Here is a 17,967-nt window from a genome sequence, read left to right on the forward strand (position 1 = left end):
ATTCCTGCTTACCCCATTCTGCTCCCCTTGGCCAGCACAACTTTAATTAGTCTCTACAATGTGTTGCATTAGTCCAGAAGTACTGCTGGGGCACAGGCCCCACACTCCTGGAGCTGCCCCTCAGCCCACAGGATGCAACCCCACACTGTTCCTCTTCCAAGTGCTGGGAATCTCTCCTGCTCTTCCTGACATGCTGCAAACACATATGACCTTGCAGACCAGTTTGATGTTTGCAGTGTGCATGGTTGGATGACCACTTTGGTGCCCGGCCCAGTGCCAAACCACCACTGCCCCCTCAGACCAACAGTGGGAGTTTATATAGAATCCACTTTACTCTTCCATCCCAGGGAGGACTTGGCAGCTGCTCTTCTGGAGAGGGGACATGCATGGGGGGGAAGGACCAGGCCCTGCCTATTGTATTTCTTGGAGCTCTTAATGACCATGGCTACAGCAATCCTAAAATAAGAAAGTGAGCTGTATTCAGTCTGCTCATTGTTATCCCTGCGTTATCTGAGATTTGTTCCCCACCAAACAGGGAAATCAGAGCAAAGTTACGTGCTGCCCCTCAGGTGGCCTGGAGCAGAGTCATGAGGCCAGAGCACCAGCAAACTTCTGCAAACTCCAAAGCTAAACCACCACTACCCTGTTCAAGATTATATTTAGCACCCAGCTGCTGCTGGAGAAAACATCATGAGAGGGGTTGCAAGTCACGGGGAGGGAGCTGGGGGTGTTGCCAAGGTTGAGGGCAGAAGAGCTGCCTGCCCTGCCTGCTTTCACCCCAGCCACCTTCACTGGCGCCGGGTTGTCCAACTTGCTCAATCATTGCTGCCCCGTTAAGAAATGTTTGCTAAGGCCAGACTTAGATCTGTCATTGCAGAGAGAGGCAAATAAAAGTGTAATCCAAAAGGTGCCCAATTCTGCCCTCTCCACTGCCGCTGGGAAGAATCAGGCCTCAGACATCTTCAGGTTATTTAAAAAATTAGCTGATAAACGTCATCATGATACAGCATGTGCTGCTGTACAGGAAATTTGGTATCCAAATTGCTGCAGGCCAGGAGGGTCATCCCTCAAGCATGTGCCTTGGTGACCCACAGGGTAGGAAGCTGTGGTCACAGACCTGTTCCTGGCACCCCCAGTCAATCTGGGTCAGATGCTTTCGATTTTCCAACAATCTTCAAGTCCAGTCTGTTCAGAAACCAGCATCTGTGCTTTTGCCAAGTTTCACAATCCTGATGTTTCTCTGTAATTTAATTTAGTTCCCCTAAATCTTGCTGGCCCCTCACACGATTAGAGAATTTCACTTTGCATTCTTACAAAGGGGGGAGGAAGGGAAGATAAATTTCAAATAGCTTGACTATAACAAAAAGCTTGAAAATGAGACCTCCAAATTTCATCTGAAAGATCAAAATGCATCTGAAAGATCAAAAGTCTGAAGACTTTCTGAGGCCCAAATCCCACGATTCGAAAGAACCTGATTTATGATGTGGGGGCACTGGGGACTCCTAACACCTTGTGTATAGTTCTAGTTGTGCCTCTTGCCTTCAGCCTGGCATCCCTGTCCTCAAAAAAGAGACTAACAGCACCATCTACTGCCCTTCCTCCGCAGCTGCTTGGAGAAACCAAACCCCTCAGCTCCTTAGAGCAACTCCAGCAGGTCATGGCTATGGTTTCCCCACTGCCTGCTGATACAGCCCCGTATTGATGAAGGAACTGGGAGCAAACTTGGACTGCAAAAATCCAAAGCAGGGTCTTAATTATAAAAGACACACGTTCATTATTAGAAATTCCAGCCTTGAATAATACAAATTCTCCTGAACTGGCGGCATGAAAAAAGATTTCAATAGACCAGTATTTTCATACAGTTCCCTCAAATCCTTTCATGTGTTTATTAGGAGAGCCTTAAAGGGCTCTGTATAATTTCCACTTTCTACTGGGCAGGCATTTTCACCATCAACAACAGTTAATGAAAGAGGTGGTACATGGCCAGTCACTTCCAACCTGGTGAAATCCAGGTCTGTGCTCTGGGCGGACGAGCTCCCAGGAGTTTGTTTGAAAGTCAAGAATGTGCCATGGTTTAATGACCCTTCTAGGCCAGGATCTAAATGAAAGACTCGTTATAAACGGCAGTCTCAGAGGAAAGGTCCACACTGGAGTTTTTAGCCCCGAATTGATTACCAGTTAACTCAGGGTAGTTAACACGTTTGTAATGTCTGGTCTGGACACTTCCCAGATGTTTGTTGCAGGATACAAACATTTGTGGCTTATAACGTAAACAGGTTCACCCACATTTTTTTTTTCAACCTGGCTTGATTTCTGGCCTCAGACTGTCTCAATAAGCTGGTTGAAAATCCTCAGCATCCAAAAGAAAAGTGAAAGCAAAAATAAATCAATATTTTTTTTCCCTGTCTAGACCAAACCATTTTATGGGCCACCCGATAGGTTTTGGCATCACCTTCAAAGTGTCAGGCCCCTGATGATGAATGTGGGGCAGGTGTGTGGTTGGCCACCAGCACCACGGGGCTGCAGGAAAGGTGCTGCTGAGCTGAGGAGCAGCCTTGGTGGCAGCATCCATGGGCATGTGTCTCCTGAACACAAGCCAAGATGCTGCTCTAATGGGTCAGTATTGGAGGGGCCTGGGCACATCACTGGGGAAGCAGGGAGAGGCTTTTGAAAGAGATCTTAAGCAAAATCTAGATGAGGCTCATCAGGAGATGACATGGTGCAAGAAAAAAAAGTGAAGGACGTGGCCCCACATGTGGGAGTCCCTCTATCAATCCTGTCTTGCACAACTGTGAGACATGAAAACAGAGATGCACCAGGGAAGAGCTCCAGCATCCCTCTCACACCCCTCACGTGAGACACGAGAGCCAGGCCGTGTATTTGTATACAATGCACAAGTCCCCAGGCTTATCTGCTCCCAGGTCTCTATCTCGATAATTCATTGTCAGCCATCCTGAAGCACTTAAATGTGTTTGCAAGGGCCAAGCTGGACCCTCCCCAAATATTTGCTTCAGCACACAGATTGGGTTTGCTGGAACTCTGGCCACCCGTGCCTTGATCCCACCGTGCCAAGCAACAGCCCTGGGGGTGAGAAGGGGCTGCACAGCCCTGTTCTGCTGTGGGAGAGCTTTCCTTCACCTGCACCAAAACTGCAAAGGAAACCCTTGTGACAAAACAGGGAAAAGAGAGGTTTTTCAGGGATAACACTGCAGTGCTGGGTGACCTGAGAAAGGCTGCGCCACGGGTTGACAACCTTTAGAAGGTGATGCTGCGGCAGCTCCTTGAGCCACCCAGGAGCAGGAGGGGGCTGCAAGGACCTCAGCATCCCTGTGGGCTGTGAGCTCTTCACAGAGCCTTCAAGGGACACAACACAAAAACCTCACCACCAGCCTTCAAAGCCTGCTCTTTGCTTCCATGTATCTTATCTAGCACCCCACTGAAGTATAGATTTACATAATACATACCTAATATATTAATGCTCCTGTTCATCAAGAGGATCTCAACACTGTTTTCTCTGAAACTCTTGCCAAAACCAATCAAGCTCCTTACAACAGAAGATGGTTTTATAGCTCTGAAAAGGATTTTCTCCCCTGTTTGTACTCTGAATACTTTCACATAGGCTGGGTGATACTGTGATAAGAGCCAGGCCCAAAAACTCTGGAGTGGTAGGATCCATCGTTTGCATTAGTAGCACATTACAAAACTACAACACTCAAATTACAGGCTCAGTATGAACCATTTGGTTCACACCCTCTCTAACTACAGTATTTTCCCAAATTATCTTGCAATATAGCCTTTTAATAGCCAGAAGGGGTTGAGCCAGGCCCACTCCCATTTGACACACAGGTTTCCAGTTAAATGCCTTTTTTTTTTTTTAATCCTTAAGTGCAGAATCCTTCCTTCCCACTTCCCTGTTCTGTGCCAGTTCAATTTGCTAGGGACACTGGATTTCAAAAGCCTGAAGAAACATCTAGGAAGAAGAAAAGCCACTAAAAGAAATTATGTTCAAGTTATGATGAAGGACACTCTTCTAATTTCTCTGTGAATCTCACAAAGATTCACTCTAATAGAAATCTAGCCTATCTTTTGCTTTCTTTTTAAAGGGCTAAAGAAATATTTGGTTTTATATGAATGTTTGGGCATAAATTCTTCTAGGCAGATAAAGGAAAATGAGAAGTAAATTACCTGTCTTATTTTAAGAGTGATCATTATTAGATCTTGGAATACACCATAGGGTTAGTGGCTGACATTTCCCCCTTCATATCATGCCTTTGTAGAAGACATGCTGTAGCTGAACATTAAGTATTGGGCTTAACACAGAAAAATAAGTTAGGTGGCTTGTGCTATCCAGAGCCTTAGACTGTGCCAATAATGGTCTCTTCTGATCTTCAAAATCTGCAAATATGCTCTAAACTGGGGATTATGAAATAGCAAGGAGTAAATCCCTTTAAAATTGTTAGTAAATGTCAGGAAATACACTTTAAACACACAAAAGACACTGGTTCACTGACAGTTGTTGCACAATAGATCACAAACAGCTCCTGTGCTCCACCATGGGCCCCTTTATCTCCTTTACCCAGTACTGCCAACATCAAACACTGAATGTCAAAATCCTCCTGTTTCCAAACCCGGGACTGTTTTGAAATAGCAAGATTCAAAAACAAAAGAAAAAGACTCCCCAGACTGATATATTTTGAGTTCTCATTCTACCTGTCCTCAGCTGCCCACTTTTCTCCAGCCCTGCACTCAGTTTCCAGCCCTTCTGCTCTTAGCAAAGCCTCCTACCACCAACTGCTCAGGAAGTGGAGCAAAATACCAATCCCAGGGGGACTTTTGGGGCAACAAACCCAACACCAAAAGCACAAATGGCACAAGTCTGACAAGGCACTGTTTAAATTCAGTTTTGTGTTCATCTTATTTCCTGAGACTGCCAGGCTGGGTGGGTCTGTGACCACATGTGCATGATAAGCAGCCCAAAAAGTACTGCTAGCTGCCATGTGCACTAAGGAGCCCAGCCCTGATGTTACTCTTTCCTACTAAACTTTGATGAAAACCTCCTGACAATGGTCCCTCAAAAAGAAACCATGATCTTCTCCTATTTCTTGACTCATTTTTGGTCCTGTTTTCCATGCTCCAGTAGCACCTTGGATGCTGGAAGTTGAGAAGTTGTTGCCCTCAATATTACACACCCTACCTGAAGGCGAGAGGCAGAGCAGAGCAAAACAGAAAGAGTGCAAATGAGAGCAGTACTTGAACTCACACAAAAAAAATCATTCCATAAAAGGGGAATCCTGCTTCCAAAAATAGCTTGGCACCAGGTTGTAAGATGAGACCCTTTTTCTGATGCCAGCTGAGGAGAACAAGCACAACATGTCACCCTGCCCTTACAAGAACTCAGCCCAGACAACACAGACGTGTCTCTGCTGTGACTGCTTAATAGCACTGATTTTAAAAGAAAGCAAAAACCAGCACTTGGCTTCAAAAGTTTCACAGTCCGTGGAAGTTAAGCCTGGCCAGTTCAAAAGGCTATTATTAATGGGCCTTCTTGTGCAGATATGATCTCAAGAAAAATACACATCTAGGTCTAATAACAACAAATAATAAAGCTATTCATGCAGCCTGCTGCTTCCACGATGGCAATTTCCCCGTAATTGCAGGTAGAAGAAACAGGCACACAAACAGCAGCCTGTAGTAACTTTGGGCTACCTGAGGCTTGAGTTGAAGCTGTTTCTTGTAGGTACACACTTTTTTTGGGAAAAAAAAAAGTATATCAAACTCCAACCAAACCTCGATAAACCTGTCCTGCATCCCTGCCTGGAGCTGAAAAAGGTAGGAAATTTTTTTTAAGAAATCATAATTAAAAAAAAAAAAAAAAAGAAGTGTGAGCATAAAGGTGTTTCAGAGGGAAAATGGTTTCTGGGTGGTGATGAGATCCAGCCCCTTTTGGTGCTGGACCTCCAGGCAGTGAAGCAACCGTGGAACCTCGACAGCTCCTGCCCAGCCTGTCACACCAATTGCAAGACAAACGACACGCCCAGGAGTGAATGCCTGTGATTAAGCAAGTGGGGAAATCAAACTCCTGCCCCCATCCCTTCTGCCTGGCAGGGCTGCGGGGGTGGCAAGGCGAGGTGCTGGAGCAGATGCTCCTGCTCTGATAAGGCCAGGGCAGCTCCTGCCTGGGCCCTGCCTGCACAGGCAGGCAGCAGGGCTCCATGGGCAGCCCCCAGTGGGATGCTGCAGCCCCCAGACCCCTCTCCTCATCTAGAGAAGGAATGAAAAGGCTCAGGAGTCACCTCCAGCCCATGCCGGGACCCGTGACTCAGCATCCTCCTCAGCAGGGACAGGGCACGCGCTGCTAATTGCGCAGAGCTCATTAAGTTGTTAAACTCGAGGTCACCTGCAGCAAACAGACAAGGCAGGGAGGGAGCCATCGTGTCCCTCCCATGGCTCCTGTGCCCCCAGGCAGCCACCCACAGCCACTGACTCATGTTGGTATCTTGTCTGGCTCCTGGCACCTCTGGGAGCACCTCCGTGCCGCACACCTTGGCGCCTTCGAGCCCCAGCGTGGGTGCTGGCTCCTGGCCCCAGGCACCAAACTGGGGCTGAGCCATGGGGCCAAGCACAGCTGCCTCTCCTGAGGAGCTTGCTCATGGTCACTGCTTGTTTGACAGATGCTAAAAGCCAATATTGTGATACACAAGCCGGGGGTCTCATCCTGCCTGGAACGCTCTCTCCCGGGAGGGCACAGACATGAGACAGGGAGAGATGCTGAACATTCCACCTCCTCATCCCACACCAGCAGAAAGACACCTTCAAGGTAAAAGAAACTGGGGAAAAAAAAAATACTTGGGCTAGATCCATCTCTTGTGGTGCTTCTGCTCACTTCCAAGGCCATTCATGGCCTAGGGACAACTTGGCTTATTTAGAAAACAAGGTGGATGAAGCAAAGGTAATTCCCTCATTAGGAAATGTTTTCCAGCTCACAGCAGCTGCACTTCGAGTCACCTCCAGCTGTCCCCAGACCACACACCTTAGGGACACACCAAGGGACAGCATGTGAACAGACAGCAAGGTATGCAGCTGCACATCCAAGCAGCCACAGGGCTTGCAGCATTTAGGGGAAAAAGAGGACATGGGTGAATGCACCCACGCAGGCTCTAATGAACCCTGACTTGCACATAATGCCTTTCCTCTTCATCCTATCACATTTTTCTGTCTCTATGGCCCAGGACTTGCTGGAATGGTGGACCAGACCTCAGAGCAAGCTGTACCCCAGTGAGATAGCAGAAAGAGCTGGAAAAATTCCACCTCCTTGGCCCTTTTGTGTTTTCCCCTCCATCCAGATAGGATCCCCATATTTGGATCCAACTGCAGGTGCCATTTCAGAGCCCAGGGCTGCGTTCGGAAGCCCATATTCCCCCCTTGGATGCCATCTAGTGCCCAGTGCTGAGAGTGGAGGAGCCTCACAGATCCAGGGAGCTGCTGAGCAGAGAGATAATCCCCTCTCCTCTTCCAGGGAGCTGCCACCAGTCTCTGCCTTTAAGCTGCTTGCTCCAATCAGACTTTATATCGAAGATCTCACTGAATTTACCTGTGATTTGGGTTATAAAGCCTCTTTGGACCATTTTCTTCACAGAATCATAGAATGATTTGGTTTGGAAGGGATCTTAAAGGTCATGTAGTTCAAATCCCCATGCTGCATGGGCAGGGACACCTTCCACTTGACCAGTCTCTGTAATACTGTATAATTTCAGAAATAAGCAAGGATACAGCAGTGCAAACTCAGGAGGTGAGACTCCTTCACAGGATAACATCTGCTGGAGCCACCTAAATTCTGTTTCAAATCAGTGGAAATAAAAACTTTCCTTGAAGTGCCAGTCTATCAGATTTGTAAACAATGGCTGCCATGGGGTGGGAAGTGCCTGTTTCTCTTCATTGGACTGTAAAGTGAACTAAAATGGCTCATATGGATACAGCCACCTCTCTAGTGGGCAGCACAGAGCCCATGCAGGGCTCTCCTTCTGCTTTTGAGGGAAAGCTTGGGTCGATTTTCATAAGCCAATATAATAAATTCAAGAGTAAGAACATTTTTCATGGATTACATGAGGTGCAGGGTAGATGGAAATCAGGCAGAATATAGTCTGGCACTTACTAAATACACAGCTTACAACCAGAATATAAAGACTGCAGAAAAAAAAGTAACCCTAAAATTTCATATGCATTGCAATCTCTTTCAACCAACCTCTTATTCTCACCAGAAACTACTAGTTTTACTTGTTTCTACCAATTTTGTATTCTCCTCTTGCTATACATCCTCATGCATATGGAGCTTAGAGCACAACCTGCAGCCACAGCTGCTTGAATTGGTCCCTGCCCCCCAGCTGGGCACCCAGCAAACACTACACCCCTTGTCTCCTCTCCCACCCAGCACAGATGGGTTTGGTCTCCAGGAGCTGAACCACCTGGAGCTGGGGCTTGTCCCAGTGCCAGGGCACAGGGCTGAGGACCCTCAGTCAAACCCCAAGATGTGTGTATCCTCAGGAGGATGGCAATGTGTTTTACCCAAACTCCAGCACTACCACTTTGTCTGCTTTCCCAGTGCTGCTGGCCATGATTTTCCTGCATGGTCTCTAGGGAGCAGCCATCCCACTGGCAATCACAGCACATGCCAGCCCATAAGGTCCTTCCATCACCCAGCCTCACTCCCCAGAAGTGCCACGAGACTCACTCAGACTAGCATTCTCTCTCTCTCCTCCTCCTCCACCCCTTTCCCAGAGCCCAGGAACACACACACACACCCCCAAGAGCTACCTCAGGTCTGTCTCACCTCTGCACTGCACTGCAGACATACCCCCAGGGCACGTCTGTGCACCAGGCTCCTGCTCCGAGCTGGCGGGATGCAAGTCAGGTCTGGTTTGGAAGCTGCAGAGCAGCATTAGGGAGTGAAACGAGCTGGGTCTGCCTGGGCACCATGCCATGCTGGAATGGCCCTACAGCATGCATCCAGCTCGGGACCAAAGCTGGGGAGGCTGTGCAGACCTGCTCCTCCCAAGCCTTCTGCTCTGGCTCCCCACCGCACCCCAGTCCTGCACTCCCATCCACAGCTAATCCTGCTTTCCTCTGCCCCCACAGTCATCTCCTCCTCCCAAGGGTGGCACATCCTTGCTCTCTTGCTGCAACAAGGCCCTCAGGAACATTGCATCTCAGCACCCTTTGGGTAACATCTGGCTCATGCCTGAGTGATGCTCCCATTCCAGAGGCTCTGGGACCCAGCCTGCTCTAGGAAAAGCTAAAATGATTCACTCGCAGGCTTGTTTGCTGTTTTATTAATTTTTTTTCTTTTTCATCTGCAATTTCAAATGGTGCAATTTTGAGATCAAAGCCCTTCACCTGCTCTAATGGCTCCACGTAAGTCCTGGCCTTCACACATACAGGAGGCTCTGCCTCAAAGAAAGACATGAGACTCCATCTCAGTCAACATGAGCCAATTCAGAATCTGGGCTAAATTCCTCTCACTTGTACCCCTCCAGAGTTAATTTGCTTTAATGTGGTAATAACGTACCTACTCAACTGATCTTAGCCAGATCAGGCCCATTACTGCTCTGCATTTGAAAAAACCTTTGGATGGTGCTGCCTGTGAAATAACTGCCACTACCCCTGGCCTGAGGCAAGACCAAGTAGCTGGAGCGTGTGCTGCATGGACAAAAAGCCAGCAGGACACAGGGGCCTGCTGCATCCTTCCACCCAGAGGAGGGGTGTTTGTGTTGGGCTTCCTGAGCAAGACTCAGCTCAAAAGCTGATCAAAGATGCTATTTAGGCTCTACCTGGTTTCTTTACCATATTATAAATAGTCCTATGCACACCCTGTTTCAACACTGCTCTTCTGCAGGACAGAAGGAAGCTCAACGTGGCCCAAAACACACGGCTAAGACACAGGTCTGAGAGCTCCTGCAGAGCTGGAGATGATGGCAGACATTGCCCAATGTCATTCACCACATCAGGACCAGGAGAGACTACACTTGGGACAACTGCTAAAGTTTAACATAAGGTGAACCTGAAGGGTAGCAGGACTGTATTTGGGTTTAGATCTGTCATGGGAAAGCTTGACTTAAATTGATTAGGTGCTGTTTTATGGTACAACAAAGAGGATCCTCTCAAATAGAAAGAAACATCACAGCTTGCTGTCCTTCATATTCTCAGCTGTGGATCTGTACAGCCACGCTGGCCAGGAAAGCAACATGGCAATAACAGAGCCAATCTCACCAGTTATATCTGAAGGTGAATGTGGGTCACCAATGAAACCCCCGACCCAAGAGCATGGAAGAAGAGCTTAGGTTGCTTAAGCTAGACCTACTCTGCAGACTCAGTTCCCCCTTGAACACAGTCCCAAGGCAGCCTGCAGACCCCTGAGAGATGTCCTCTCCCCCTTGGGTGCTGGCTGAGGCCACACTGGTGCATTGAATAACCCCAAACCAACAGCCTCAGTTATTTGTTCCTTTGAACAAATTCCTATTCTTCTTCCAAGACACTTTGCTGCCATTGCTACACAGGAATCCAAGGGGCTGTCCCCTCCTGGACCTGCCATCCAGCTTCCCCTCGTGGTCCGTTCTCTGTCACCCTGTTTTAGAAGGCTGCTCTGGTCATGTGTGCTGTCAGAGCCAGGCTGGGTCTGCCTGTGCTGCGTGACAGCCCATGAATCACTGGGAATCAGGAGCACACCAGCTTCCCTCGAATTTGAGATGAGTTGAATCCTTCTCATAGACCTACTCCATCAATCCATCAAACAAATAAAAAACAACACAAAAAACCCAACAAACCAGAAGCACTCACTGTTTGTTCTCTCACATCTAGCAGAAGCACCTCCCAGGACAGGGTCTCTTTTCCTATCAGGAATGACAGGTCCATTTGTTGGGCACAGTGCCATGGGATGGATGAGCTGCCGATAAAACACAGGCTCTGGGTTAACAAAGCAATAGAGCGGTGCCCCCCTTCGAGACCCCCCTGAATGCCTCCTCACCTAATCTTTCACACTTCAGCATTTCATTTAAAACATTGCCAATTAAAAATGCAGAAGGGGATGATGGCAAGGAGAGATTAAACAGCTTGAACAAAACAGCTGAAATACCAGCAGCATCACCCTACAGGGAACAACGTCTCCTTGTTAACTACCCACTGCGCAACGGTGCCGAGGGACCCCAAGCAATGGCTCCAGCCCCCAGTGGCAGGGGCTGTGCAAAGACAAGAGCTGCTATAAAAAGCCTACAAACTCCCTACAGGATGCTAAAGGAAGCCTAGCAGACTACATCTCCTGCTTCTCTGAAACAGATCCTTAAGTTTTCCTTTGTCCTTACTGAATTCTAAAGGTCCATCAAGCACTGCCTGAACCAAGGCTTTGGGAGCTCTCTTCTTTGAGCTACTTTGCATTTGATAAAGAGAGATTTGCATCAGATGATACATCAGTTAAAAATAACTGAGGAATATCAAGCAATCAGAAGCACGTGTCCCACAGGTTTGCATATCTTGAATACTGAAATGCCTTCCAATTATGCATTAAGGGATGAGTTTCACTTTTGCCACTCGAAATATCTGGTTCAGTGGGGGGTTTATTTTGGAAAGCTGTCCTAATAGACACTGCTCAGTGTTTCTGGTAAAGAAGGCAGGCCAGACACCTCTGCTTTGCAGCTGGAGTAGAATGGGATTTGAGGGTAGTTCTTGTGGGATTTTTCTTAGGAGTCTTACAACAACCTTGTACCTTAAATACAGTCACCAGCCTTATCTTTAATAAAAATAGGAAAGCTGGCACTAGACTCCAAATGGAGAAGCAGCAGAGAAAATATGGGACTTTCAGCTGAGAGTACCACAAAAAAACCCAACCCACGCTTCCTTCACCAGGGCTCAAGAAGCACCAGAATTGCCTCAAGAGTAAAAATTGCCTTTACTTCCCATGGAGATCCATGAGCATCCCACATCGTGACCCTGTGTAAAAGGCTGGGTACTACAGCCTGAAGAGAGAGGTGGGATTCAAAGCCAACCTGGATGTCACAGCTGCTCTCCAAGACAAGAGAAATGGGTAAGTTCATAAGCAGCCCAGTATAAAGATCTGGCCACTCACAATCATTTCACTGCACAGAAAAACATGAGATGCCTCTGATTCCTATTTCTTCCTTTTAGCTACAGTACAGCAAAATCAGCCCACTGAAACTGCTGGAGGGGAATCCCTGTACAATAGCCCCAATGTGCCTTAAATTGCTAAAACAACCATTAGCCAACAATCCCATCTTACATTTCCCATCTTTATAACTCTGAGCACTTTTAAAAGGAGGAAAAGCAGCATCCATGATTTATGGGGAGAATACAATTGAAATTAATACAATTCCTCAGTTAATCAACAAGTCATAAGCATAAACATCCTGTGAAATATCCAAAGACATCTTTGCTCAGCAATGAAGCCAAGTTTGTCTCCTGGCTTCACATTAAAAAAAAAACAGTGTGATAGCCTAACTACTACTTTTGTTGCCCTCCTCTGGAGGCATCCAAGGACCTTCACATCCTTCTAAAATTGTGGGGCCCAGAACTGCACACAGTGCTTGAGGTGAGGCCTCAGGAAGTGGAAAGGGAATGCAAAGATCACTGGGGAAATAGGTCAATAAAAGACCTAAGAAGGAAGGCAACATGGAGTCAAAGAGAGTCAGGTAAAAAAAAAAACAAAAAAAACCACCTAAAAATGAAAGAGTCAGACTCTATAAAAAAACCTGACAATAAAGACTTACAGAAAGTATGGTCAAGTGAAGGAATGAACAGCACGAGATGGAGGTCAAAGAATAGAGGTGCAACAAACAGTGAGGAATTCACCAAATCAAAAAGCCCTCAATATCAAGGGGCATGGATTTGTTGAGCTAATCCCTCTACTTTCACTTGCCCTAATGGAATTGGTGCCTGAAACAGTCTGAGAGGGAGGCAAGGGAAGGGAAAGGCACATCAGAAGAGGCGGAAAGGATCAGAAGGAGCATTCTTTCCTCTATAACCTCTCATATTTTATAGCTCCACCTCAGAGTACACAATCACAGATGGTATAACCTTCAGGAAGTGAGTTTACAGGTTGTCCTACATGACATGCAGTCAATCACTGTTGAAATCATTGCTTTCTTGATTTTTCTCATGCTTCTATGCCAAATTAGTCTTTCTCAGCAAAGCTGCTGTTCAATCTCAAAGAGGGTTAAATGGTTTTCCAGCTGACCCTTGGCCACAGTTTCTTTCTACTCAACTCAAAATAAGGGCCAAATCCCAGCTTGGCTCTGCGCCGTCTGTTTTCAGGATGACTTGATAAGTTCCTTTTGTCTGGAAAAACCTTCAGATTTATCTTCCACTTCCCCCCCTGAACAGAGATAACAGCCAAATGACAAGCGCCTTCACTGAACATGTGTGACTCAGATGGTGGGGGAACATAGCAGGGCCCCATTTCCACACACCAACTTACAAGACCCAAAGTAATTTGTTATTTCCTACTCTGTAGATCCCCCAGTCCAGCCCAGCCAGGAATGGACTTGACACAAACTCATCTTTGCTGAGGAAGCTTTGCCACTGCAACCACTGGGTTGCACAGTGCTACACGTGTAGGGCTCTCCAGGGAAGCCCATGAGATTCCACCTACATCCGAGTATTCCAGATTTTTTTTTCCCTCCTGGCCCAGCAAACTTGGCAAAAACATTTTGATTTCTACTTAAGTGGGTTGTGAAAAACTGATGTTCTCATCTGAGGGCAGGTCTCTAAAGACTTCCACAGAGGATGCGAGCGTGGCTCCCACGGCCGGGCCAGCCCCAGGGCTCATATCTGAGAGGGCACCTCAGATTGGAAGTGCTCCACACCCTTAGCAGAGCACAATGGTTTAAACCAGCAGGGCTGATTCACAGAAATGATAAAACCAGATTAGGAGATCCAGTCTCTAGGCAGCAGGAAGCCCTGATGGAAAGGCCAGCTGCGAAAATAGCTTTCATTTACACAACGTGCAAGAACGGGCCAAAAATGCTACTGCAGGATGATGTCCTGTATCTCACAAACTGCTCCAAAACATTTTGCAGGATTATGACAATATGCCATTTCTGAAATTAATCAGAAAATTCCGGACACAACGTACACTGAAGCCCGTGGGAAAAAGCTTTCAGCATGTATTGGAACAAACTGGGAAATTATACTAATGCACAAAACAAGGATGCAAGTAAGATGATATCCCTGCTTAGAGAAGCAGTCATATCAAGCAGACTGTAAAATTAAACGGATGGACTAGCAGGCAATACAGCCTAAGCAAAAAAATGATCTCTCTAGCTATCTAGGAACACTGCTGCATGCATCTAGTGGGCATGATTAGTGTGTTATGAGGCAGTTACTTAGGTACACAAAATATAGCTGATTGTTATTTCTCATAAAAGAGGCTTTGGGTCATTTGTTTCTAACGCAGATGGTGAAATTCAGGTTTATTTTCCCAACACACTGCTGAGGTATTAAAAAAAGAATCAGATAGAAGTTGACTCTGAAGCCTGTGAATCAGAGAAAACACCCTTTATTATGTGGGATTTGTGGTTTATCTTCTCATAATACAGTGTCCCTTTGGTGAGGTCCTAATTCATCAGAATCTTTTACAGGGCAGTGAGACACACAGGCTGGAGAGGAACATGAATTATGGGTGCTGCAGGTCAGAGCTTACACACCCTCAACATCTTTTGAAGGCTTTGATGGGCAACCAGGTTGTTGCCCTGTGAAGTGCTACCCCAGTCTGGTGGATGGGCAGGTACTGCTGATGTCAGGTGTCTGACCCTTGGATGGAAGCAAGGTGGCTCAGGCATCTTGCTCCATTGATGCTGGGTAAACTTTGGGCACACCAAGTTCCTGCAGAGCAACTGACGGACGACTTCTTTTGACAACAGCAACTTGTATTAAAGCCTTTAGCAATTATTTCTCATCAAAGCCTCTAGATAATTAAGCCCTCTCTCCAAATGAGTGCAAGAGTTCACACACGTTCCCCAGTGCTGCCTTGTTCAGCTTGGTGACCTACATGAATGTTGCTGCCACAGCCTCAGACAAGGCCCCATCTCACAGAGGCACGGAAATGCCAGTCGGGTAATTACCCCTAAGCATCCATTTTGTGGCAGCCTTGGCACAACCATTACAGACACTGAACTTTTCATCCTAGAAGATGATCCCACCAGGATTTATGTGCACGATGGAGGGAATACTTGGGGTTTATTTCCTACCAGCCAGCAAAAACCTGCATTTTTGAGTGCAGATCCAGATGCAAAGGCACAGACGGCTCTTTGGCTACTTTTCCATCCCTTGCAGGCTCTGTTACTTATCTCTGATCCAGCTGGGATTCAGGCTAATGCAACAGGAGTGAGAAATCTCTATTGCTCTTGCAAATAAATTGAGCCATCCTGTTGCCATGTCATACAAATTTATAAGGCGAGATTTGCTCCGTTTCCCCCCTCCTTGCTGAGCAGAGGTCTGGGAAGATGAGAAATCATTCCGTGAATATCTGCAACTCACACGCACTCCATCTTCATGGCACCACAACCTATACAGAAATAGATTTCCCCCACCCCCAGACACATTTTCTTGATTCACCTTCAAAAACTGAGATTTTCTGTTTGTCCAGATTTTTTAATTTTTATTTTAATTTTTTTTTTTTACAGTACATCTGGGTACCTGGGACCAGCCAAGCAGCCTGCTTGCTTCGCTTACAAAATCCTAATTTACCCAAATTTCATTCAAAGAGATGGGTGGGGTTTCTTGTAGGAAGAGGAGCAGCTGGATTCTGAACAGGGCAGGGAAAAGATGCCCCATGTCCAACTCCAGCTGTTGCTCAGATGGTACCACCCTGTGCTCCCTGCTTGGGATAACCCTCCCAAGCAACGCTGAGCCACACGAGGCCCATTTGACAAGGGGAGCATCTAAAAATGCCTGCACAAGTGCACAGACAATACAGGGCTGATACTTTCAGAAAATCCCTAATGACTGCAAACTGTCCAAATTCACCTCCCCTGGAAAAAGCCCTCCCTTTCCTCCACAATCCCATCTCCCTGCTCCTTGCCTGCCTTTCTGACAAACCCCCACGTGCCTCTCCCCACTCACACACAAATTGCAAACTCACAGTTCAACTATCTTCCTATCGTTACCATGGTTTCCCAGGTCTCCTGCCAAGGCTCATTCCCTGTAACATAACCCAAAATGCTTTTCTTAAAATCTGCAAGACATTCCTATGCATGGATTGTAGTCCCAATCTTTTATTTTCCCCAGTAGTTGATTTATTAAAAATACCGAATCCCAACTGTGCCATTTTCTCAGGAACACACCCCAATGTCTTCTAAAGGATGGGCAAAACCAAATAAAATATCAGAAATGGGATTCGCTACCATAGCAGCTAGGGAAGCATCAAGTCTAGGGACATAATCACACCAAGTTCCTGATGATCCTTATAGTGTGGGAGATTATTTAAAAGTCATATCTTTCAGAATTTTTTTAAAAACTCATAATAATTATTAAGAAGCCACCCAAGCCTCTCAAACCAAGATTCCTGAGGCAAAACCTCCACACCACAGAGCAAAAATAGCAGAATTATGAGTGCTAAAATTGCCTAGCAAGGCTTTTTTTTTTTTTTTTTTAATTCATATTTGAGAAAGGTTTCTAACAGCTGGAGAAAGTAAGAGCAGCATTCATAAAACCTTTGGCTATTTGCCACACAAATGGTGCTTTTATTGAGCAGAGGTGGAGGGGGGGGATGAAAGTGGAATGTGCCTATTCCGCTTCAGCAATGTGTTTCTCCAATTCATAAATCCTCCCCCTCTCTCCCAGCTGACTAAAGGAAACCTTTCTCAGTTTGCCACTGAGATGAGAGAGGGTGAGAGGGATTCTCTGAAAGCACCAGCTCCAGAAAAAGACATTTCAGCTGAAACAACACTGAAAGACACTTGCACAGACAGGACTAGGTGTGACAGGCTGGCTGAGGGATGCTCAGACCCAGCACAAACAACAGTGAGGACCAATCTCTCAAAGTCGTGGCCAACCCATCCTTACCAACAGCCTGACACAAAGTGTAATGTCCTGCCAGAAATACAGACATTTTTTCTGGACAAGTCTGAGAGGTTTCAGTCTAAAATGCGCACTCAGAGAAGGAATTAGTTCTTAGGATGGGGAACAAAAATATAGAAAGACCAAGGTAACTAGATGATCTTTCAAGACCCCTTCCAACTCCTAAGATTATGTGAAAATAAAGAAATCATCATCTAGATGTACTTCAAAATTGGTGACTGAAGATAACATGTAGACACAACTGGAAATAGGAACTAGAACAGCTGATTTCTCCCAAGCAAACCTTGGTCCTGAAATGCAGGTACCACAAGGTACCAAAGATACTCTTAGGATGCAGATGGTGAGGCACAGGGAATACTTTTACCTTGTGTTATTCTGTGCTGAAGGACTTCAGAGCTCAGCACTGCTAAAAATGGAGCAGTCTGGGTTAATGAGAGACACAACTTTTGGCTGATGCCCAGGTGGGGAGCTTAAAAGTAAAAACAAAATAAAAGCCACTGCAACATTAGGGCTTGGCAGCAGCCAAGTGGAAGGTTTGGATAGGGATTTTTAGACTTCAGTTCAGCTTCATCTCTCCTCCTTTGGGCTCCCCAGTCCTTAACTGTGTGTAACTCTTGACAGCTTGCCCAGCATCCCACAGGGGCCAAACCCAAATCCCAAAGCCCTGGTTGGGATGTGAAACAGGCGCTTGACGTGCAGGGACTGACCTCACAGCATCCCTCCACCCCAGGCAGGAACATCTGTACTCCACAGACCTGTCCAAACAACAGATTCTGATGCTTCAACAAGCCTCACTTGAAGTACTGCTTCATTTCATACCATCTGTGTGTGGTTTAATTTTAGCCCTATTCTCGTCCTGGCCATTGTGGATGCAGAGAACGTGCTGTT

The 17,967-nt window shown here is 46.5% G+C and overlaps 2 protein-coding genes across 2 annotated transcripts in view; one reads left to right on the top strand and one right to left on the bottom strand.

Moving 5' to 3' along the window:
* Nucleotides 1-6,611, bottom strand: part of PPAP2B (phosphatidic acid phosphatase type 2B) — a 59,957-nt gene extending 53,346 nt beyond the window's left edge. The window contains exon 1 of the mRNA XM_009993604.1: nucleotides 6,485-6,611. Coding sequence (XP_009991906.1) covers nucleotides 6,485-6,611 — 127 coding nt within the window. The remainder of the gene's footprint in view (nucleotides 1-6,484) is intronic.
* Nucleotides 6,612-7,220: 609 nt separating this feature from the next.
* Nucleotides 7,221-17,967, top strand: part of PRKAA2 (protein kinase, AMP-activated, alpha 2 catalytic subunit) — a 39,556-nt gene continuing 28,809 nt past the window's right edge. Inside the window, exon 1 of the mRNA XM_009993605.1 lies at nucleotides 7,221-7,275. Within this exon, the coding sequence (XP_009991907.1) occupies nucleotides 7,221-7,275 (55 nt within the window). The remainder of the gene's footprint in view (nucleotides 7,276-17,967) is intronic.

The sequence above is a fragment of the Chaetura pelagica genome, unplaced genomic scaffold (assembly GCF_000747805.2).
Source record: "Chaetura pelagica isolate M959 unplaced genomic scaffold, ChaPel_1.0 scaffold433, whole genome shotgun sequence".
Lineage (NCBI taxonomy): Eukaryota > Metazoa > Chordata > Aves > Apodiformes > Apodidae > Chaetura > Chaetura pelagica.